At 39.9% G+C, this 25660-nt stretch overlaps 1 protein-coding gene across 3 annotated transcripts in view; it reads right to left on the reverse strand.

Moving 5' to 3' along the window:
• rnf44 (ring finger protein 44) overlaps positions 1-25660 on the reverse strand; it is a 142810-nt gene that overhangs the window by 1607 nt on the left and 115543 nt on the right. For all 3 annotated transcript variants that reach the window (XM_060837137.1, XM_060837139.1, XM_060837138.1), the window contains 5 exons: positions 21100-21261; positions 14457-14563; positions 9565-9649; positions 5915-6036; positions 3986-4085 (listed from right to left, as the gene is read on the reverse strand). In XM_060837137.1, coding sequence (XP_060693120.1) covers positions 3986-4085; positions 5915-6036; positions 9565-9649; positions 14457-14563; positions 21100-21261 — 576 coding nt within the window. The remainder of the gene's footprint in view (positions 1-3985; positions 4086-5914; positions 6037-9564; positions 9650-14456; positions 14564-21099; positions 21262-25660) is intronic.

A 25660-nucleotide genomic window follows, 5' to 3' on the forward strand; every position in this document is an offset into this window, starting at 1 on the left:
TAAACTTAATATGAATTAAAGATGACAAATTAAGTGGGTCATATCACAACAGATGCCTGAACAGAATTAATAGATACAGTTACGCTAAAAAAAAGCAGCAAATGAGACAATTCATAAATTTAGAAAAGAATGCTGGTAACCTCTGATATATAAGTTTGAGATCAATACTGGGTTAAAAATAAACAATACACTAGATTATTAAAAGTCTAGGAGATTATGATAAGAAATCACTAGGTTTTACAGCTGGATCTAGCTTGAAAAGCAGAACCGTTCATAAACAAAATATGGATAAATTAAACTTACTTAGTTTGGAACATAATGTTAACAATTAAAAATCACAACAACAGCTTATAGTCCAACAGATTTATCTGGAAATACAAGCTTTTGAAGTGCCATTCCTTTGTCAGGTGGTTCACATCAGTCAACCACCTGACAAAGGAGCAGCACTTCGAAAGCTATTGCTTCCAAATAAACCTGTTGGGCTATAACCTGGTGTTGAGAGATTTTTAAACTTTGTCCATCCCACTTCAACACCGCAACCTCAATGTTAACACAACACAACTCCATACACATTTCAAAGGAAAGTCATCAAACAGTACAGTGCAAGCAGAGATACATACACGATTTAGATAAGAGCCTCGATCGCTGTTAATCAAGGGGAAGGCATGATGAATGAAGAGTGTCCTCCCTCATGTCACCTAGGCAAGTATAATTATATCTAGACTTTGGTTTGCCTTACTCACAGGGTAGATAAATATGGCTAATGAAAGGAAGCTTTAAACCTCAGACGGAGGTAGTGAATGCAAAAGATTATGGGAGTGGCACTGTCATGGAAACACATGATCAATGGAGTACTGGAGGGAGTAGATCTGCAGGAACTCCGTGACAGCACTCAATTCTGATTCAGAAGATTGTGGTTTGAAGCCCATTTTTGTGCAATGCAGAGGAAACTTAGAGGCGCAATCTTTCAAATGAGACACCAAACCAAGACACTATCGCTTTCTCAGGTGGACATCAGCTTTTGTTTTGTGTGGGACCTTGATATGCACAAACTGATTGCTCGATTTCCCAACAAAACAGGATTTGATTTTAGAAGTATCTTGTTGGCTGTTAAGCAATTGGGTTATAACTTGTATAATTACAAGTTATTTTTCTTCTTTCTTTAATGTATTTTAGGATTACAGGCAAAGATGGATATAAACTCTCAAGTATGTCACTGATAATGAATTGAGGGATGGAATTAAATTTTACAGGACAAGGGCATCAATTATCTGGAGCTTTACGTATTGAATAAAATTTGAAGAACTGTCGTCATTTCAGTAAATGCAAAGTTATGAATCTAGAGAGATACAACTAACAAGAGGAGTGCCACCAAAATTGGAAAGGTGGGGCTGTAGTGATAAGCACTTAAATAGCCAGTGGTGGTGAAAAGCAAAAATAAGACAAAAAAAAGAAACATGAGCAACATTTAACTGTTGATATTCAGAGAGATTTGCATTTGGCTTTTGTGACAAAGAGGGTTAGATTGTTAATTATTACTTTCAAACTAAGAGTGCTCAAATTACATAACATCAGCTCTGTATAGAAAAGGACATAAAATATTACAAATCAAGAAACTGTAAAACTTCTTAGAAAACCTGAATATTAACTTTTCATTGAAGCCAATGCAAAAGGAAACGATCACCCCATGAAGAACGATATAAAGGATCCTACTTGTGCAAGCAGGTCATTTGACCCATCCAATCCATACCGACCCTTCGAATGCTCTGAGCAGCTTCACATCCAGATCCACTCCCTATCCCTACAACCCTGCAATTGCATGGCTAATTTGCCTAGCGTACACATCCTTGGACACTATGGGCAATTTAGCATTGCCAATCCACCTGAGCTGCACATCCTTGGATTTTGGAAGGAAATCGGAGCACCTGGAGGAAACCCACACAAACATGGGAGAACATGTAAACTCCACACAGACTTGCCAGAGGCTGGAATTGAACCCAGGTCCCTGTGCTATGAGGCAGCAGAGCTAACCGTTGAGCCACCAAGCTGCCCCATGTATAGGACAGTATTTCAACTTCTACACTGGATGTTTTCTTGCTTGGGTAAATCAAAGAAATGTAACTTTAGTTTTAACAATGCATTCCTATAGGAATCCATACTTCACATAGTTGTTTCGTTGAAAGTAGTAGGTCTTAGGAATGGAATTACAATGTCACAATATTAACAGCAGGAAGATTCAGGTACGATCCCTGATCTGTGTGGGGTAAGCAGACCTCAAATGGAGTTAACGCTGACTGCATCAAAAATAATCAGGGTTCCCACTTCAGTGCTCCAGCTAGAAATGACCTGAGTAGAATCAATTAAGGACTGAACAGATCTCCCTTCTTCCCAGGACGCAACACCCTACGACACTTGTTAAATTCACCTCGAGTCAGTTCTCTTGTACAGGCAGACAGTGTCCTTAACACTACACCACAGAATGAGTCATTGCTTTCAGCAGAGGACGAGGAAAGCAACAGAAAAGTTTTTTTTTTAAATGAAATGGAAGGTTGTTGAATTGTACATGACAATAAAAAAAATTAACAGTAGCATTTTGATAAGAAGTTAAAAAATGATCTGGTTCAATTAACAAAACTGTGCACTTATAAGCGGCAGTGCTTCACCTGAATTACAGCATAAGTGTATCCACACAATAGCAAGATTTTAAAGGAACATTCAGAAATAGAAAACTACAACAGAAATAGGATCCAGAAAAACAAGTCTAAAATAATTATTCACCATTACATACAGTGTGCTTCAGGCACTTAAAGGCACTTATGGTAGCAATTAACATGAAACATACATGCTTCATGAAATTGTTCAACGTACCTGCCTATGGAACCCTAGTACTGTACATTTACTTTCTGACAAGTAAACTAGCATTCTCCCAAAGAGAATTGCTTGTCCAGCAAAATGCAACAAAACAGCACTATTACAGTCAATAATCATTCTCGCTCCCCCTCATTCTCACTAACGTAGAGCAAATAGCTTGAATAGAGTTCCATGGTTGTGATTCAACTAAACATTATAATGACATGATAAACAACAAGAGAATATCAGTTCCTGAATCTGAGGTGCAACTTTAAATGCACCAACTACTGATAATGTCTAGAATGCAAGGTAGGTGCTCCCTCTTTTATTGATTGGCTGCACAGATTAAGGAATACACAGAATCACAGAGGTCTTTAGACACAGAAATAGGCCGTTGTGCCTGTGCTGGCTTTTCCCAAGAGTATCATTAGCACCAACCTCCATACCCTTGCACATTATTTTTATCCAAATAATTGTCAAATGCCCTCTTAAAATGTCTGAACTGAACCTGCTTTCAACAAGTTTGATACTCAGTCTGAGAGAAAAGGAGAATGATACAAAAAATTCTTTGCTTCTGACTACTGCCCAGAAAACAGTGTTGCATGTCCACTGATGTCCTTGCTCAGTATCATCTGCACTTGCTTGAATGAATCATGACTCAAATAGCCATACTATTAGTCAACTATAACCATTTGGTAGAGATACTGAAGAGAGTGACCAAAACGCTGAAGAAACTGGGCTTCAGCAAATGTTAATACCTTTCGATTAGCAGAGAAAAAAGGCTGTTAATTCTAAAATCATTTCCAGTGGAGTTATACAGTTAAGATAATTTGAAAGGACATTTGATAGTTTAGGTAGATCGTATGTTCAACTTTATTCTGCATATAATTAACAACTGAAATTAACTGCTCTGCAAGTCCTGCAAATTTATTTTCTAGTGAGGATAATTCATTTCTCCACTTAGGTGTTTCGTTGAAAGTAGTAGGTCTTAGGAATGGAATTACAATGCCACAATATTAACAGCAGAAAGATCCAGGTACGATCCCTGATCTGTGTGGGGTAAGCAGACCTCATCTCCACATCACTGATGAAATCAGTATTTGAACTCTGGACCCATACTGAATGTATTTCTTACCTTCAGCCATTTATCAACACACTTTGCATGGAACTCATGGTTGCAGGGTAAGACTCTAAGTAGCTGCCTTGACTCAAAATCGCTAAAGCACACTACACACCTAGGGAAACAGAACGAATGTGCTAGTAAATGTACTTGTATTAAATGTAACAACCGAGTATCACAGTGCATATGTAATCAAATCTTAGCATATGTAATCAGAACTATAACCAAAAGATGATTTTGCAAAGACTGCCTCTCATCTTCATTCTTTTGTTGACATGTACACTCAATTTGGAATACTCATGTTAAGAAGTTAAACAGCCTTATGTCTCCCCACTATTTCATTATTATTGGTCAATCCCTCAAAAGGTAAGGCAATGTGTTTTCACAAGTCCAAAGATTGCTGAGGAGGTTGATTCTGGATCGACAGATTTTATGGTGTGTTTGGCATTTGCTGTCATGTGGGATGTTTGGAATGTATTATTAGTTCAGGTCCTGGCTTGGTCTTTTCACCACTTCCACTTCATTTTTTTTTGCCGTCAAGTCTCAGCAATGCTGGGGCCCTTCCCACTGACTCTAGCTCCACTTGGTTTAGCCCAGAGTTGATGCCAGTATTACATTTCTTCAGGACATTCTTGAAGCACTCCTTCTGTCGCTGGGAAAAGATTACATGCTTTGGAACACTGATAACTGAGACCTGAAATGTTCGTCCAACCCAATAAAATTGACTGCAGATAATCACAGCCTCGATGCTTGTGGTGCCTGCTTATGAGATGACGCAGATGTTGATGCACCCGATATGTAGAATCTTGTACAGGCAGAATGCATGGTGCTTTGAGTTGCCTCCTCTATGTTATACATAGTTCACCCTCATACTCTAAAACAGGGATCTCAATAGTACAGTAGATCATGAACTTGGTATCAGTTGTGATGTCATGATATTCAAACAGCTGTTTTCTCAGGTGACTAAAGACTGCAGCAGCAGGTTACAAGTGATGCTAGATTTCACAGCCTTCTGTGAAAGATAATGTGCAAGATAATGGAAACATTCCACATCACCCATTAATGCCTCATTAGTGGGACTGGGATTTACAGCTTTCCATTTGGAGCTTCCCATTTTATAAAACCATTCTTAACGTGTCAGTGCAAAATTATTCCCCCACAACCCCTCACCAAAGCGCCCCCCCCCCCCGCCATACCGTGGTGTTTCCACCTGCAATCAGCTGAAATTCTGCTCCAAATGAATTAGCATCACAAGCACATTTGTTCTGGTACTTCACTGAAACTGAGGTGGGGCCTATCTCCCTGGGTGTGTTTCAAGCTGGTAACAAGGAGTTGGATTGGATCTCCTGTGCCCCCTTTGAAATGTACCTGCCCAAAAATTGTAATGGCCTCAGATGAGATAAAACAGGGGTTGACAATTTTCAAAGAGGAGGTACAGCATCCAATTACAACAGGGAATTATAACAAAAGCAGATGCTTCCATCGGTTTGTGGCATTTTAACACCGTCTGCTTTATTATCTTTATTAACACATTGCACCGCCATTTCTGTCACTAGCAGAAGATTCGGCTGTGGCACATCTTACACCAGCCATGATTGAAGCTTGGATTCCCACAATAGCCAGTTGTACATTCACACACTCTTATTTAGGGAAGCACAACAGCCAGCTGCTTTGCTTTGAAAGGCTTCGGTGATTCAGTTTTTTTAAAACCTTAAGGTGATTACATTTAATTTTCTGTTCAGCTGTCAACACAAACCACTGTTTTATTTGTCGCAGCACTGATAGTAAAGTGGTAACGCTGTTCTGCATTAAGCTGATTTTCAAGTAACCCAGGTCCTTTACTTCCTACACGTGCAGTTATTATTCATAATACTGAAGCAATCATGTAGAAGAAAAAAAAGAGCAGATTAGAACAACCAAGGTATCAGTGCAAGTGTCACTCACAAGGTTTGTTCTGACTGGTGATTTTCAGGATTAAACCTATAGGACGGAAGCTGCTCTATGTCTGCTTTGGTGAGTCCCCGTGGCTTAGCTTCTCCCAATCGTTCGGCCAAGTTTAGCAGTGCCTATAAACATAAAAAGATAATAGCAGCATAAGGAGGAATCACAAGGTTACAGTGGTATTTTAATCTGACACTGTAAATAAATATTGGAAGAGTCTAAGCCTCTCCTCAAATAAAAGCCACTTTGAAAACTGACTTGTTTCTTGATAACAATCTCACGAAGTTTCTCAATGCACGTAAAATGCTACAATACTGGAGGACAATTGTTGTATTACACCTTAAGAATACAGTATCCTTGGAGGGAGCAGAGCAAAGATTTACCAGAATGATATTTGGCCTCAATGGATTAAAGCTAGAGGAGGAGGTACACAAGGTAGAAACGTGCCGCCTGGAATTTTGAAGGTTAAGGGATTATTTGATTGGAGTCATTTAATATTTTAGGTAGAATTAATACAGTAGACAGAAATAAATAATTCCCATTGTTTGAGGAGTTTGTGTTGGGGAAAGATTCTTAAAAGAGCACACTTTTCAGGAGCAAAATTAAGAAACAGTTCTTCATAAAAAAGATGGAATGCTGTTCAGCAAATGTCAATTGATGTTGATCAGCTATCACTTAAATTTGAGATTGGTAGACCTTTGCTCAGCAAAAGGAATTAAAGGATTGATCTTTATTATAAAGATTCTCTTTATCTTCATCAATTGTTGAATGATCAAAGCTAATCACAATTTTAGCTCTATGTGAATATCTATCTATAATGTACTTGTTTAGTTTCTTTTCCACTATTTTGCAGTCTAGATCCTTGACCTTTTCTCAGTTCATTTTAAAGGATTTCATTTAGAGCTACTTAACTCTGCTTCTGTTCCTCGCATTTTTACTTGTATCCTTTCTGAAACTTTTACAACCCGAAACGTTTTAGTTACCGATCCACATGCATTAGCCAATCAATCAATCAATTACTTCATGCTGCTCTCTACATTTCCAGATAATTTCCCTTGCTCTTTTAAAGCATGGAAGATTTAGAATGCGGGGAAACAGACGGTAACATCTTGAAAAAAGATGTCCATATGTCAGAGGTGGTAGCGCTGGATGTCTTAAAATAAATCCCAGGATCTGATCAGGTGCACCTTAGAATTCTATGGGAAGCTAGGGAAGTGATTGCTGGGCCCCTTGCTGAGTTATTTGTATCATCGACAGTCACAGGTGAGCTGTCAGGAGACTGGAGGTTGGGTAACGTGGTGCCACAAAAAGGTGGTAAGGGAACGTCAGGGAACTATACACCGGTGAGCCTGACATCAGTGGTGGGCGAGCTGTTGGAGGGAATCCTGAGGGACAGGATTTACATGCATTTGGAAAGGTAAGAACTGATTAGGGAAGAGTCAAAATGGCTGTGTGTGGGGGAAATCAATGTTCGTGAGACCTGATTAAGTTTTCTGAAGAAGTAATGAAGAGGATTATGAGGACAGAGCGGTGGACATGATCTATGTGGAGTTTAGATCAGAGTGGTGCTGGAAAAGCACAGCAGGTCAGGCAACATCTGAGGAGCAGGAAAAATCGACGTTTCGGGCAAAAGCCCTTCATCAGGAATGATCTATGTGGACTTCACTAAGATGTTTAACAAGGTTCCTCATGGCAGACTGGTTAGATCTCACTGAATACAGGGAGAACTAACAATTTTGATACAGAACTGGCTTGAAAGTAGAGACAGAAGGTGATGGTGGAGGGTTGCTTTTCAGACTGGAGGCCTGTGACCAGTAGCGTGCCACAAGGATTGGGGTGGGGTTCACTGCTTTTCATCATTTATACAAATGATTTGGATGTGAACATAGGAGGTACAGTTAGTAAGTTTGCAGATGACACCAAAATTGGAGGTGTAATGGACAGCGAAGAAGGTTACCTCAGAGTACAACAGAATCTTGATCAGATGGGCCAATGGGCTGAGAAGTGACAGATGGGAGTTTAATTTAGATAAATGTGAGGGGCTGCATTTTGGAAAAACAAGTCAGAGAAGGACTTAAACACTGAATAGTGTTTAGGGAGTGTTGTTGAACAAAGAGACCTTAGAGTGCAGGTTCATAGTTCCTTTGAAGTGGAGTCGCAGGTAGATAGAATAGTGAAGGTGGCATTTGGTATGCTTCCCTTTATTGGTCAGAACATTGATTATAGGAATTGGGAAGTCAAGTTGCGGCTGTACAGGACATTGGTTAGGCCACTGTTGGAATATTGCATGCAATTCTGGTCTCCCTCCTATTGGAAGGATGTGGTAAAACTTGAAAAGGTTCAGAAAAGATTTACAAGGATGTTGCCAGGGTTGGAGGATTTGAGCTATAGGGAGAGGCTGAACAGGCTGGGGCTGTTTTCCCTGGAGCGTCAGAGACTGAGGAGTAACCTTATAGAGATTTACAAATTTATGGGGCATGGATAGGATAAATAGACAAAGTCTCTTCCCTGGGTAGGGGGAATCTAGATCGAGAGAACATAGGTTAGGGTGAGTGGGGAAAAAAATTTAAAAAGGGACCCAAGGGCAACTTTTTCACACGGAGGGTGGTGTGTCTGGAATGAGATACCAGATGAAGGGGGTGGAGGCTGGTACAATTACAACATTTAAAAAAGAATCCGGATGGGTGTACGAATAGGAAGAGTTGAGAGTTATGGGCCAAGTGCTGGCAAATGGGACTAGATTAGCTTAGGATAGCTGATCGGCATGGACGAGTTGGACCAAAGGGGCTGTTTCCATGCTGTACACCTTTATGACTCTAAAGGCATTATTCTTACCCAAGCGCAACTCCAAGTTGGCAGCACTTCATCTAAATGAATATTAGATGACAGAGTACCAACAAGCTACATCCCTGAGAAACCACACAAGTAAGCTCCAAACTGTTCTCTACATGTCCACACATTCGCACTTTCCAGCAGGAGTCAGTAAAACAGTAAGATACATTCACTTGGTCCTTCTGAAATAGTAAAATAAATAAGTGTTCGACAGAGCAGAAAAATGGAGTTTGGCAAAGGATTGAGGTAGTTGGAAAGGCAAGAGGTGGTGAATTTGACAGAATTTTGAAACTGAAATTTCAATTATTTATACTATGACCACAACTCAAATACTGAATTTCATGATCTATTCCTTTGCATTCTGAATCAACATAACATTCTAAACTCTTCAGAGATGGAACTACCCTTCAGTAATCACAAAAACACAAACTAGAAGCTTTGAAACTCACTTGAAAAGGACATTTTTTGCTTAGCACTCCTCTTGAACTGTAAACATCTTTATTGCTCAGAATGGAGTCCTCCATTTCCAAACTTCTTAGTGACAATGTGATGTCAGAATCCCACATGAGCCCATTTCACATGTGCATACGACTGCATTGCTGTTATCCTACATTGCCCAGGTTACAACAGTCTGACAGCTGGCTACCTCATTCAGCAACCTTCCCCTCTACTTTTTGGTTGCTGTATTGTAAGAAGAAATTGTGTAAAAATCCGGAATGATTTGAGACCAAGTTGAAACTGGAAATTTAAAATGACTCAAAGTTCAGTTTGGAATGAGTTTGATGTTAGTTCAGTAAAGCTCAGATATGAGAAATAAATACCTCATAATTTTCCACTTCTACATCCTCCACCTCTAGCTCCACACTAATGGCTGGTCCCACTGCAGGAGGCACTGGAAGCATTGATCTGGATTACAGGAAGCAAAAATAATTTAGTCTGATAGATGAAGCAGAGATCAGAACAAACTCTTTATTTCATTTATTACTTCAGAAAATGTGCCAGGTGTGCTACTCTTGAAAAGCATAATATTTCGGTTATTGTTTAAAGTGCTCAAAGCAAAGGCAGTACATGTTTATACTACAGACTCAGAGAAAGCTAAATTGCTACTTAAAATAGACAAAAATTACATATTCTTCAGGAATCTTTACTTTTTAACTGAAAAGCTCACAATTTGAAAACCTCCATCATTTTCTTTCTTCAGTGAAAAAAGCCCAATTTCTTCACAGCTATAAATACTCATTCTTGGTCTCATTCCATATCCTTTCCACATCTTCATTATGTTTCTTACAATGGTAAATATAAAACTGCAAACAGTACTAAAACTCTGGTTTAATCCAATGCTTTACACAGATTGGTGTAACTTCCTTGTTGTTTTTACATTCAATGTTCCTCAATATAAACCAAAAAATCCACTTGTTCTTTTTACAGTCTTTTCTACTTGACAGTCACCTTGAATAATTGTTGTATTTCCATCCATCAATTTTCTAATTACCAGTTAGAGCATGCATTGTGTTTGTTAATCTGTATTAATCCACTTTTAACAGTATTGAACAAGTTCTACTAACTATCTGATCACACTGTATATTCGTCTAAATCCCATTTACAGTATATTATGCTCTTTAATTTGGTACCTATGTAAACTTTATTATGCATCTTGTGCCAATGTCCTTGACATGCAAATACAACTGGAAAAAAGATATTAAAAAAAAACTTAGAATCCACTAAGAATACAGCCTGAACATATTGTGCCACTCAATGAAATACCAATTTTCTTGCAACAAATGCTGTGTCTAAGCAACCTGAAGAAAGCCCAAACAAAACTTGCGTTAATTGCCTGATTTTATTTAGAAGGAAGTCAAGGTTTGTTTGTGTCTGTGACAGCTACTCCCCTGCACTGACAAAAAAAAAACTGGGGAAAAGACTTTTTTTTAAAAAGTGTTTTAAAATGCTAAAATATTCTCAGTGAACCAAATACTTACCAAAAGATTCAGAACCATTGGCAAAAACTGACCTTAAAATTATACTGGGCTGGTGAAAACAAGCTCACAACGATTTCTTACAATTGTTTACTTTTTAAAAAAAAAAATCATCATTCACTGGGTTAGTTTGAATGGACCCTGGTTAGGGATTCTGGAACTATCAAACTTGGTGAATGTTTGTAGATTTAAAAAGTCTACTTCCACTAGGGTAATTGATAGAGGATTTTTTAACCATAAAGCAATACATTTTAAGATCCTGAACCGCCTTCCAGCTCCTTGTCAGGAAGAGAGAATTTTGGAGAACAAAACTAAAATTTAAAATAGAGCTGGATGGCAAGGAACAAAGCAAAAGTAAACATGAGAGATGAAAGGATGAAGACTGAAAATAAATTAATGATTGAGTGGGAGAGAATAAATGTGATTAAGAATTAATAACCAAATAGTGGAGAAAGAGACAGAGGTTGGAGACAGAGGTTCAGGATTGCAGAAAAGCTGCATACTGATAGGATCAAAACATAAATGAAACAAATGGTGGAAAACAAATGTAAAAACGTAAGAGAGATTTCAAAGAAACATGCAATGAATACAGAGTAGAAAGAAATCACCACTTATTGAAATGGCAGTCTTGAGGCTGGCAACTAAAAACACCAATCTGATGGCTTGTTGGGTAAAAAGCATCACCTGATTCAGCACATCATACTACACACCAGAAGGTCCTAGTATTGAGACTCTGTCCCTGGACGCATTTAGCTTTAACAGCAATGTTAAGTTCAGATCTGCTCCTACTCACTATCCAGCAACCACTGATGAAAAGTCCATGAATTACATTGCGCTGTATGGCCCCTATAGTTAAATAGCCTGCCAACACAAATTGAAGAATCAATACCCACACAGACAGTTGCTAAGCTCTGTAAACTATATTCTAGTGAGGATCATGAGAGAAGATATGAAGGAGATGGGAGCTAACAAACAAAACTCAAGTCAGAAATGCTTTAAATGTCAAACATTAAACAAAATCCATCCTCCAACTTAAGGCTGCTTACATATGTACTTGCAACAAAGTGAATAATAACCATTATTTCTATTGACTCAGCTTGAACAAGAGAAATAGCTAGCTCAGCCACTTATGGTTATTGCAGCATCGTGGGTACAATTTTCACCACATTGAATAATTATACTTTCAGAGAACTGATAATGCACAACTGTCACGGGATGGAAAAACTTGTTTGTTCATAAATAGTTTAAATGAATCAGACACCCATGGGGAGACTTTCAACTTACCTCAAGGTGTAAAATTGATGTATCAAAATCAGTAGATTTTGAAATCTAGAAATCACTTAATTTTCATGGTAAAAACAATGACTGCAGATGCTGGAAACCAGAGTCTGGATCAGTGGTGCTGGAAGAGCACAGCAGTTCAGGCAGCACCACTGATCCAGAATCACTTAATTTTCATGTCAATTTCTAAGCAGCAAGTTGAGAATCCACTCCGAACGTCTTGGCATGTTAGTCAATAAACTTTCTCGAGAAACTCAGCAGCCTTTTGTCACAGCGACAATTTTGGTTATATTTCTCTGGCAGAGAATCTGGATGGATAGAATTTATACAACTGGTGCTGGGACTAAGTGCTGCAACAACCTTTTATTTTTAAGATGTTTTGATCTATGACCACTGCCCAGAAAGCACAAGGTGGTACAAAACACAAAGCTAGCAACTATCTATTTAGAATGCAATGAATAATCAGATACAGCTTTCATTGTAAAAGGTAACTTGCCTTGCAGCTTTCTTGCATTTCTGAAGCAAGCTGCTTACAGGGTTGTTTTGTGTTCTACACATCAAATTACCATCATGCACTGAACAGTTTGATAATTGAAGATTAGCATGCAAGAAATTAAGAGGGCAAATGTTATGTTAACCTCTGATTTCTCTCCACAGATACTTCCAGACCTACTGAGCTTTTCCAGCAATTTGTTTTTGTTATATTAACCTCTATTGAAAGGGAATACAATATAAAAGAGTAAAGCAGTATTGCTGCAATTGTATTGTGGTATTAAAGGGTTCTTTTGGCATAGTGGTAATGACTCTACTTCTGGGACAGAAGGTCTGGGTTCAAGTTCCACATGCCCCAGAGATTAAGGATACGATGAGCCCACAAGTGTGTCAAACAACTGTAGAGCTTTTGTGAATTTTTGGTTCCATACCCAAAGCAGAATATCGTCCTTAGAAAAGGTGCAACGGTTCACTAATTGATTCCTGGGATGAGAGGGCACTCCTATGAGGGGAGTGCAAGTAAATGGGCCAATACTCATGAGTTGAGAAGAAAGGAACTGAGATGAGTTTAAACGCTTTTGTCTCAGAAGGTTATGAATCTTTGGAATCCTCTAGCCTGGAGTTCTGTGGATGCTTTGCCAATGAGTACATTCAAGACGGACATTAACTGATTCTTGGGTATTAAGGTAGCCAAATTTTACAGGAATTGTCAAGAAAGTGAGAGTTAATGAAAATGATCAGCCACATCTTATCAAATGGTGGAACAAGCTCGATGGTTGACTCCTACTTCAGAGCTTATGAAGCAAACGTACAGTTAACAAAAATGCTACAGTCTCAAAACGAAAGAGACTAGTGTGTCATAGTAACACAGATCTCCGCAACAACAATGATGATTTCATAAAGTGTCTAAGCAGATTAAAATGTTCATAATTATTGGTGCACTAATGTATGAAAGTTTCGAGATTGGTTCACCTACAGCAAATCAGGTTAAATAAATGCAAGTTAATTCAAGTCAAATCTGAGCAACCATTTTTTCATTATTTAGGTTAGGTCAATATTAATATTTAGAGACTTGGCCGTAACAGAGAACATTAGTTTTCATTTTTTAAATGATTCTTGAAGTCTTCATTTTACTAAGAGTAAAAAGGATTATTACTTGAATGGTAAAAAGTTGCAGCATGCTGCTGTGTAGAAGGACCTGGGTGTCCTTGTGGATAAACCATGAGGTTGGTCTGCAGGTACAACAAGTAATTAGGGAGGCAAATGGAATTTGGCCCTTCACTGCTGAAGGGATTGAGTTTAAAGGCAGAGAGGTTATGTCGCAACTGTTTCGCGAGCTGGTGAGGCCACACCTGGGAGCACTGCATGCAATTTTGGTCTCCTTACTTGAGAAAGGATGTACTGGCTCTAGAGGGAGTGCGGAGGAGGTTTATTAAGTTGATTCCGGAGTTGAGGTGGTTGGCTTCTGAGGAATGCCTGAACAGACTGGGATTATATTTGTTGGAATTCAGAAAAATGAGAAGGTTTCCTATAGAAACATATAAAATTATGAAGGGAATAGATGACATAGAAGTAGAGAGGATGTTTCCACCGGCAAGTGAAACTAGGACAACAGGACATAGCCTCAAAATTACGGGGAGCAGACTTAGGACTGAATGGAGAAGAAATTTCTTCAACCAGAGGGATGTAAATGTATGGAATTCCTTGCTCAGTGAAGTTGTTGATGCTACTGCAGTAAATGCTTCTAATGGTAAGATAGATTTTTTTTGAACAACAAAGGAATTAAGGGATACAGTGAGAGGATGGGTAAATAGAGCGGAGTTCAGGCCACACGGCCTAGTCTTGCTCCCAGTTCTTATGTGATCTGTCAGATGCTGCCCACTCTATCTTACAATATTTTACTTTGCTGCTCAGTTGGCAACTTAACATGGGTTTGCTTCTGCAGTAAAAGATAAATTACTTACAAGAAATATGGCAGGAAACTAGGGTAATAGGGTGGAGGTGGTGGCAAAGGCTGTTGTAAGCGATATCGTTGTCCAGTCATTCTCCGTGGCATAACATGTGGGTATGGCTGTCAAAATAAAGACAAAAATGAGGATATTTTAGTTCAAAATTCAAAAGTTGCTTCCTGTAACATATGCATTCTAAATCATTATTAAATACTTCTTTGCACCTTGGGCTGAAATAATACAGGAGCAGAGTACTTTCAAACCACTCTGTGCACAAATGGGAGCTGTGGTTATGAGAAGAAAATGCGCCATGCATGAGTCAGAGTCTTGCAACAAAGTATTTAAGCCTAAAATTAATAGACATCAGTAATTGCAGACACTGGGTTAAGATCTGTGGTTAAAACTAAGTGCCAGGAATCTGACTTTAGCTTTAACCTAGAAGTTGACTACCTCACTTCCACAAATCTTCAATTTTATACAATATAAACAAATACTGTGTCTCTTGCCAACACACTGAAGCAGGAAGTTGGTGCTGCAAAACACGATTATGCACCCATTATTCTTGTTTCTTCTTCTGCTCCCCTCACAAACTGGATGCTAAGGCGTAGGGCAGCAAGTGAGGTGGTGGGGAATTTCTTTTGAGCTCCTCGGGGTGAGCAGTTTTGCAATTTATTGAAGCAGCATCAGGCTGCAACACCAAGTGAACTTCAGGTATGAAGCCACAGTTCATGTCCTGAGGCATCACTGGCTATGATGTGACAAGCATCCTGTAAGTGTGCCCTCTGCAGGTGCAGTGGTAGCAAACACAACCATGAACAAAATGCTGTGCATTTATCATGGAAGTTACCACAAGGTGATGCTGTCAGCTAAAGATGATCCGTATTTCTCCCTACTACAGTCTAGTATTGTTTCAAAAGCAGATCAGATTCACCCTCAACTCTGACCCCCAACTGAATTAACTAACACAAAGAACTGGAATCAGCACCCAATATTAACCACCTCACGGACAAAGTTTCACAACTGCACCAATTATAATAAAATAGAACCCTGCCACCATAAATTGGTGAACTTGATGCCTTATGCCCATCTATTCCACTGTGTACACATACAGCACTGCTTGCAATCAGATGCCTTCGTGGAAAATGTCCAGGCACAAACGAAGGGGCTCTTTCTTTAAATGTATAAAGTCAAAAGAGAGAGAGAGAAAAAAGAGAGAAAGAAAGATGGTGTATGTGTAAGGTAGAGATTCTGCACATTACTGAAGCAGATCTGAGTGTTCAGGATTGATTAAGTTTTATTTAGCCACCCCTCTGGATAAATGGACAAGTTCAGATTTAGGCATCTTCTCAAAAGACACTCCAGTGTCTTTTGAAAGATCTCAACCAATGCCTCCGCTATTTCCTCAGAACTATAGGATGTATCCCATCGGGGCCAGGAGATTTATCAATTTTAAGACCTTTTAGCTTTTCTAGCACTTTCTCTATTGTAATGGCAACCATACTCAACTCAGCCCTGTGACTCCCTTTAATTGTTGGGATATTACTCATGTCTTTCACTGTGAAGACTGACGCAAAGTACTTGTTAAGTTCTCCTGCTATTTCCTCATCTCCCATCACTAGGCTTCCAGCATCAGTTTGAAGTGGCCCAATGTCTGCTTTTAACTGTCGTTTGTTTCTTATGTATTGAAAGAAACTTTTACTATCATTTCTAATATTACTGGCTAGCCTACCTTCATATTTGCTCCTCTCCTTCCTTATTTCTCTCTTTGTTATCCTCTGTTTATTTTTGTAGCCTTCCCAATCTTCTGATTTCCCACTGCTTTTGGCCACTTTATAGGATCTCTCTTTTTCTTTAATACATTTCCTGACTTCCTTTATCAGCCATGGCTGTCTAATCCCTCCCCGGATAATCTTTCCTTTCATAGCGATGAACCTCTGTACAGTGTCTTCAATTATACCCACAAATTCCTGCCATTTTTGCTCTATCTTCCCCGCTAGGCTCTGCTTCCAGTCTATTTTTGTCAGTTCCTCTCTCATGCCCTTATAATTACCTTTATTTAACTATAACACCGTTACATTTTGCCTTCTCTCTTTCAAACTGCAGACTGAACTCTACCGTATTATGATCGCTGCATCCTAAGGGTTCCCTTATTTTAAGATCTTTTATAAAGTCTGGTTCATTACATAGCACTAGGTCCAGAATAGCCTGCTCCCTTGTGGGCTCCATGACAAGCTGTTCCAAAAAGCCATCCTGTAAACATTCCATGAATTCCCTTTCTTTGGATCCACTGGCAACATTATTTACCCAGTCCACCTGCATATTGAAGTCTCCCATGATCACCGTGACCTTGCCTTTCTGACAAGCTTTCTCTATTTCCCGGTACATGTTGCGACCCTGGTCCTGACCATTGTTAGGAGGTCTGTACATAACTCCCATTATGGTTTTTTCCCCTTTGTGGTTCCTCAATTCCACCCACACAGACTCCACATCATCCGATGCTATGTCAAAGTTGAAGTTCTAAATTGGAGAAAGCCAATTTTGATGGCATTAGGCAAGAACTTTCAAAAGCTGATTGGAAGCAGATGTTCACAGGTAAAGGGACGGCTGGAAAATAGGAAGCCTTCAGAAATAGGATAACAAGAATCCAGAGAAAGTATATTCCTGTCAGGGTTAAATGGAAGGCTGGTAACTATAGGGAATGCTGGATGGCTAAAGAAATTGAGGGTTTGGTTAAGAAAAAGGAGGAAGCATATGTCAGGTACAGACAGGATAGATCGAGTGAATCCTTAGAAGAGTATAAAGAAAGTAGGAGTATACTTAAGAGGGAAATCAGGAGGGCAAAATGGGGAGATGAGATAGCTTTGGCAAATAGAATTAAGGAGAATCCAAAGGGGTTTGGGTAACTAGGGAGAGAATAGGGCCCCTCAAAGATCAGCAAGGCGGTCTTTGTGTGGAGCCACAGAAAATGGGGGAGATACTAAATGAATATTTTGCATCAGTATTTACTGTGGAAAAAGAAATGGAAGATATAGATTGCAGGGAAATAGATGATGATATCTTGCAAAATGTCCAAATTAGAGAGGAGGAAGTGCTGGATGTCTTGAAACGGTTAAAGGTGGATAAATCCCCAGGAGCTGATCGAGTGTACCCGAGAACTCTGTGGGAAGCTAGAGAAGTGATTGCTGGGCCTCTTGCTGAGATATGCGTATCATCGGTAGTCACAGGTGAGGTGCCAGAACACAGGAGGTTGGCAAACGTGGTTCCACTGTTTAAGAAGGATGGTAAGGACAAGCCAGGGAACTATAGACCAGTGAGCCTGACCTCGGTGGTGTGCAAGTTGTTGGAGGGAATCCTGAGAGACAGGATGTACATATATTTGGAAAGGCAAGGACTGATTCAGGATAGTCAACATGGCTTTGTGCGTGGGAAATCATGTCTCACAAACTTGATTGAGTTTTTTGATGAAGTAACAAAGAAGATTGATGAGGGCAGAGCAGTAGACATGATCTATATGGACTTCAGTAAGGCATTTGACAAGGTTCCCCATGGGAGACTGATTAGCAAGGTTAGATCTCATGGAATACAGGGAGAACTGGCCATTTGGATACAGAACTGGCTCAAAAAGGTAGAAGACAGAGGGTGGCGGGGGAGGGTTGTTTTTCAGACTGGAGGCCTGTGACCAGTGGCGTGCCACAAGGATCGGTGCTCGGCCCTCTACTTTCTGTCATTTACATAAATGATTTAGATGTGAGCATAAGAGGTACAGTTAGTAAGTTTGCAGATGACACCAAAATTGGGTGTGTAGTGGACAGCAAAGAGGGTTACCTCAGATTACAACAGGATCTTGATCAGATGGGCCAATGGTCTGAGAAGTGTCAGATGGAGTTTAATTCAGATAAATGCGAGGTGCTGCATTTTGGGAAAGCAAATCTTCGCAGGACTTCTACACTTAATGGTAAGGTCCTAGGGAGTGTTGCTGAACAAAGAGACCTTGGAGTGCACGTTCATAGCTCCTTGAAAGTGGAGTCGCAGGTAGATAGGATAGCGAAGAAGGTATTTGGTATGTTTTCCTTTATTGGTCAGAGTATTGAGTACAGAAGTTGGGAAGTCATGTTCCGGCTGTACAGGACATTGGTTAGGCCACTGTTGGAACACTGCGTGCAGTTCTGGTCTCCTTCTTATTGGAAAGATGTTGTGAAACCTGAAAGGGTTCAGAAAAAAATTTACAAGGATGTTGCCAGGGTTGGTGGATATGAGCTACAGTGAGAGGCTGAACTGGCTGGGGCTGTTGTCCCTGGAGCCTCGAAGGCTGACGGGTGACCTTATAGAGGTTTACAAAATTATGAAGGGCATGGATAGGATAAACAGACAAAAAGTCTTTTCCCTGGAGTTGGGGAGTCCAGAACTAGAGGGCATAGGTTTAGGGTGAGAGGGCAAAGATATAAAAGAGACGTAAGGGGCAACTTTTTCACGCAGAGGGTGGTATGTGTATGGAATGAGCTGCCAGAGGATGTGGTGGAGGATGGTATTTAAGAGGAAATATTTAAGAGGCATTTTGATGGGCATATGAATAGGAAGAGTTTGGAAGGATATGGGCCGGGTGCTGGCAGGTGGAACTAGATTGGGTTGGGATATCTGGTCGGCATGGACGGGTTGGACTGAAGGTCCTGTTTCCATGCTGTACATCTCTATGACTCTACTATGTGCACAGCTATAACATTTTATTTAAATCAGTCTAATTAACACTTGTTCAAAGAACTATTTGCAATGTTCTCGTTTCCTTAAAGACAGGATTATGATTTAGTTCCTTTTGGCAAAATAACTAAGAATTGTTTGTAAAAGAAATACATAGAGCATTTGTATAATTTTACCTTAAATACTCAACATTTTTGTAAAAATTGCTTTTGAGGCAATCCCCATTAATTGTGATGGAAGCAGTTGTGGACCACGCAAAATTCACAATTTTGAAACAGAAACTAAATCTTATTAGTATTATTATTCCTTTCATACCAACATTCAATCTACCTTCATAATTATTTCTGCTGTTTTTAAGATATTTCTTATTCCTCACTCAGATCACAGTGTTCTTTGCTCATTTACTGAGCCACTTTTCGTTGCCATAGCATCTTGTTGTATTAAGCAGACATCAATTATGTAATCATGGATTTTTAGTTCCTGTATGAAGCACCTCTTGAATAATATCAGCTTCATTATTTGAGATACAGGCTGTACATGTATACACGAGATCTACTTAGTATGATGTATCTGCAGTGACACAATATGCCTACACACAATGCATATACCAATCATCTGCTTTTAAAAAAAACCTTTGAACAAGATTTGTTGCCAATCCAGAAATCAGCCATTTGGGATTTATTTGCAATATCAAGTGACATGCTGCTGCTCTTTATTGTGGTGATCATGGTTACAGCAGCAACAGGATGATGCACAAATTAAGATAGAGACATCAGTCATTGCTAGAACCCAACTTTCTCTTATACAGTTATACAGCACAAAAACAGAACCTTCAGTCCAACTCATCCATGCCAATCAAGTTTCCCAAGTCCCACTTCCCTGCATTTGGCCCAAATCCCTCGAAACCTTTCCTATTCATGCAGCTGTCCAAATGCCTTTTAAATGTTTCACTGTACCTGCATCTGCCTCTATCTTTTGGCTGTTCATTCCATATACTAACCATTCCCTATCAGGTCCCTTCTAAAGCTTTCTCCTCTCATCTTAAAAATACGCCTGCTAGTTTTGAACTCCCCCATCCCGTGGAAAAGATCTTTGCTTTTCACTTTGTCTATGCCCCTAATGATGTTATAAATCTATATAAGTTCATCCCTCAATCCCCTATGCTCCAGTGAAAGAAATCCCAATCTATCCAGCCTATCCGTCTAACTTAGATTAGATTACTTACAGTGTGGAAACAGGCCCTTCAGCCCAACAAGTCCACACCGACCTGCCGAAGCGCAACACACCCATACCCCTACACTTACCCCTTACCTAACACTACGGGCAATTTAGCATGGCCAATTCACCTGACCTGCACATCTTTGGACTGTGGGAGGAAACCAGAGCACCCGGAGGAAACCCACGCAGACACGGGGAGAACGTGCAAACTCCACACAGTCTGTCGCCTGAGTCGGGAATTGAACCCGGGTCTCTGGCGCTGTGAGGCAGCAGTGCTAACCACTGTGCCACCCACTAAACTCTCTAGTTCCAGCAACATCCCAATAAGTCTTTTCTGAATCCTCTCCAACTTAATAATATCCTTCCTATATAGCAAGGCGACTAGGACTGTATACAGTACTTGAAAAGTGGCCTCAATGTACAGTACAACCTCACCATGACATCACAACTCCTATACTCAAAGGTCTGAGCAATGAAGGCAAGCGTGCTAAATGTCTTCTTAACCACCCTAGCCATTTGTGAAGAAACTTTCAAAGAATTATGTAGTTGAACCTCTAGATCTCTGTTCAACAACGCTATCCCAACTCCCCGGGATGGGGGAGTTCAAAACTAGAAGTTCTCTTGGCAATATGATTTTTAGTCTCATTGTCACTATCAATTTTGCACAAAGCCTCACACAGCCATTATAATTTAACAAAATTCAATACAATCCGATTTTACAAAGTCAGCTGGAGAGAACACTTACCACTCCAAAGGGCAATTCCTGGTGTAAGGGATCATGAGGAAGATACTGCAGGGGGACAGAAGTTGGCATAGCAGGGGGATGATGTGAAGGCGGGTATGTAAAACCACCAACTGGGTGCTGGTCCCCCCTCATTTCTACTTCATTCTCTATCCTCTGTAGGGGCTATTGAAAAGAAAAGTAGAAAAGATTCAAACAGCATTTATTACTGAAACCTGGCACCAAAGCTATTTCTCAAAATAATTAACTGGAAGGCTGACCATCTCAGCCAGTGGGATCCAGAGCTCTGATCTTGGTACTGAATTGAGAAGAGTATGCCTGTTCATTGGAGCAGAGTGATGACCTGTCATCCTCCTCAGCGACTGCTTATCCTGAACGGGCAACTGAGTATCAGGCTAACAAGCTACATAAAATGGGGGATTTGGTCATGGAGACCACAAATCTGTTGCATAAAAAAGGTGTGGAAGACATGGATTGTCTCATGTTGCAAGCACATATGACAATGACAAAAGGAAGAATAACTCCCTCAGCTTTGCATTACTGGACCATTTACAATGTCTAGAGTGGTTTAAAAAAAAAGTTGTCCATCATTTAAAAGCAGCAATTACTTTTATTTATTTAGAACATTCAGCATAGTTAAGATGCTCTCAGAAGCTTCAGTGAGGCATTTCATTTGATAATATGATACAAAGCCATATAATGACATAAAGGACAAAACGTGTGCTCACAAAGGAAGGTTTTTAGGTCTTTCAGTAGGACCACAAGATGCAAGAGCTGAAGTAGGCTATTCAGCCAGAGTTGTTGCGCTATTCAGAGACATATGGCTGATCTAATAATCCTCAACTCCTTTTCCTGCCTTATTCCCATAATTCCTCTTATTAATTAAAAATCTCTCTCCAACTTGAACATAGTTAATGACCCAGCCTCGACAGCACTCTGCGCTAAAGTCGTCCAAAAATTCACTTCCCTTTGAGAAGAAATTTTGTGTCTCGCTCTTCAATGGGTAACTCCTTACTCTGAGATTATGCCCTCTGAACACACTCAAATACAATCTCTTCACATCTACCTTGTCAAGTTGTAGATGCTTCAATAAATGTCTTCACTTGTTCTTATAAACAAGTGCACACCTTAATCTCCCAAACAGCCCAGTTAGCCTTCTCTGGTCTGCCTCCAATGCTAATACATCTTTACTTTGATAAGGGGGCCAAATCTGCTTATGATATTTTCAATATTTTGGCCAGCTCCGTGTATTTAGTAAGACTTTTCTACATTTACACTCCATTCCCTTTGAAGTGAGAAGGTCAACATTCCGTTGGCCTTCCCTATTATCCAGTGAACTGAAGACACTAGGTTTTTGCGATTCACGCACGAGGATCCCCAAATCTCTTCATGCTGCAGCTTTTTGATTTCGTTCTTCATTTGAATAACATTCAGCTCTTCTATTGTTCCTGCCAAAGTACATAACCACTCATTTCCCCATGATAAATCCCATCTGTTAAGACTTTCCTCATCCACTTAACTTGTCTATATCCCCCTACAGATGCTGTGTCAACCTCACCACTCGTCATCCACAAAACTGGCTACTTTCCTCATCCAAGTCATTAATATATATTGTAAATAACTGTGACTGCAACACTGATACAATGTAGAACTTCACTAGCTACAGATTGCCATCCTGTAACTGTTCTCTGCATTCCAACACACACTTCTATTAGTTAGCTAATCCTCCAGTGATACGAATATATTAGCCCGATGCCATGTGCTCTTATTAAGCAGCCATCAGAATCATAGAGGTCTACAGCAGTGATAAAGTCCACTAAGTCTGCACTGGTCAAAAACAATACTCTTAACAATTTGAATCCCATTTTCCTGCATGTGACCTATAGCCTTGTGTGCCTTGGCGTTGCAAGTGCACATCTAATACTTCTTAGATGTTGAGAGTTTCTGCCCCTACCATCCTCTAAGTCAGTGAGTTCCAGATTCCCACCATCCTCCTAGTTAAAAACTTTTCCTCAGATCCTTTCTAATCCTCCTACCCTTACCTTAAGTCTATGCCTTCGTTTAAACCCTCAAATATTTTACACATCTCAAATTTAGCCCCAGTCTCCTCTGCTCCAAGGAAATCTCCAATCTCTCTTCATAACTAAAAACTCTCCAGCTCATGAAATCTCCTATCCAGTGCTTTCACATCCCTGAAGAAGGGCTTATGCCTGAAACGTTGATTCTCCTGATCCTCGGATGCTGCCTGGCCTGCTGTGTTTTTTTTCCCAGCACCACACTTTTCAACTCTGGTACTCCAGCATCTGCAGTCCTCACTTTCTCCTAGCCTCAACTAACAAAGGCAAGTATTCCATATGTTTTGTTCACCATTTAAAATCAACCTGGCCCAGTACCTTAGGGGCTGAGTGGCCATGCACACCAGCAGCTCTTTGATCCTTGATACTTTTCACAGTCCTACCGTTCATCATATATTCCTTCATTTGGTTTGTCCTGCCAAAGTGCATCACTTCACATTTATTCAGACTGAATTCCATTTTCCACTGTTCACCCTATCTAACCAGTCCATTTATACTCTATTGTAACCTGAGGCTATCTTCCTCACTACTTATCACCCCACCAATATTTGTATAATGTATGAAATTACTAATCAACCTTCCTTTCTGTAATGATTGAGGCATTAATGCATTACAAACAGCAAGGATCACAACACTGATCCCTGCACAACCCCAGTGGTTACAGGCTTCCAATCACAAAAATACCCCTCAGCTATCATCTGCTGCTTCCTGCTACTCAGTCAATTCAGGACCCACTTAGCTAAATTTCCTTGGATCCCAAGTTGCTCATACCTTCGCTATCGGTCTATGTGGGACCTTGTGAAAATTTTTGTTCAAGTCCATGTAGTCTACATTAAATGCACTGTCCTCATCTACATACCTGGCTGCGACTTTGAAAAATTCAAGTTGGTCAGACATGACCACCCCGTGAAATAATCAAGACTATAGGTAACAAAGGCATAGATTTGGATTTCGTCAGCAGACAGGCCAAGGCAGGGGCAGACCTGTCAATGTTACAAAGGAGCACCACAGAAACTTTCCAAGGTCTTTCTCTCAAAATAAATACAATGACAGTAGTATTTTTTCTTTACAATTGTCCAACACAAAAGGAGACCGTTCAATCTATTCTTCCTGTGCCAGCTTCTTGAAAGAATTTTTAAAATTCGTCTTATTCTGCTGCTCCTTTCCCATAGCTCTGCAGAGTGATTCTGCTGGAAGTTATCATCAAGCCTGCTTCCCCAGTTTCAGGTGATGAATTCTAGATCCTCACAGCTCACACTACATTAAGAAAACAGACCCCCGAATAACTCCTCCTACTTTGTAAATCAGAAGAGCAGAGACTAGTTTTAGCACTCTTACCTTTCTGCAACCAGCTCTACACACATCGAATTGTTTGATTAAACCCTTTCCTCCCACTTTCTAATCCCAAGTCATACTGCCGACTCTGACATAGTAGCCTCACGGACAAACATTTAAACACATTTAACAGCAAAAGTAGAAGAATGTTTCATTAGAAAATTATATAGAAATTAAAAACACTAACGACAATGGTTTAAAACTTATCCAACATGCTTTGGTGTTTCACATATGTAAACTCCCAAGTATTAATTTTACATATTTCAGCCAAAGAGTTGGCTTGATAGCTTAGATGCAACATAATGTCACAGAACTGCTAAAATATTACCTTTGGGAGGTGGGAAACAATGTCAATGGTTTAGAGAGAAAAAAAATGTTTGTTGTAATAGCTTGCACCCTCCCCCTAAACAAAGTGGATTCTATGTGGTAGAAACGCTCTGCTCTCCCAATCTTACACGAGTATATGAGCACTCACTGGTTGGTTGGCTGAGCCACAAGCGAGAGTGGGCTCAATTTCCACTGGGGAGATTAGGAACAAAAATTCTGTTCAACGTTTGGTTTCCCAGCCCATGGAAGGAGGTTAATTAGACCATCTCTGCTGCCAATTCAACTGCGATCAGCTATTCAACCAAGTCTGTCAATCAAAACCCTGGACTTGCTGGTCTTTGTGGTTTACAAGAACTAAAGTAGAAAGAGTAGGAATAGGTCATTTGGCCCTTTGAGACTGTCCTGCAATTGTTGATCTTCCATCTTCATTTCATCACACTATCCCCACATGCATTGATGCTGTTTTTTAAAAAAGTCTTTTACTGAATGGCCTGAGTGCTTTGAGAAATAATTTTATCTGGTAAAATGTTTTGTGCTAATGCACAAAAAAACACAAGGGTCAAAAATCTGATGTGAAATGGAAACAAGAGCACGATACAAGTGTACCAGCTATAAGGTGATTCCCCGTTTGACTAAGCCAGCACAGACATGTTGGGAGAATGGAAAAAACCCAAAAGACCTACATGTGCTGTAAATCAGAAACAAAAGAAAAATTGCTGAAAAAGCTCAGCAGGTCTGACAGCATCTCTGAAGGGAAATCAGAGTTGATGTTTCAGGTCTGGTGACCCTTCCTTTGTTCTGAGGAAGAGTCACCAGACCAGAGACAT

The sequence above is a fragment of the Hemiscyllium ocellatum genome, chromosome 16 (assembly GCF_020745735.1).
Source record: "Hemiscyllium ocellatum isolate sHemOce1 chromosome 16, sHemOce1.pat.X.cur, whole genome shotgun sequence".
Classification (NCBI taxonomy): Eukaryota; Metazoa; Chordata; class Chondrichthyes; order Orectolobiformes; family Hemiscylliidae; genus Hemiscyllium; species Hemiscyllium ocellatum.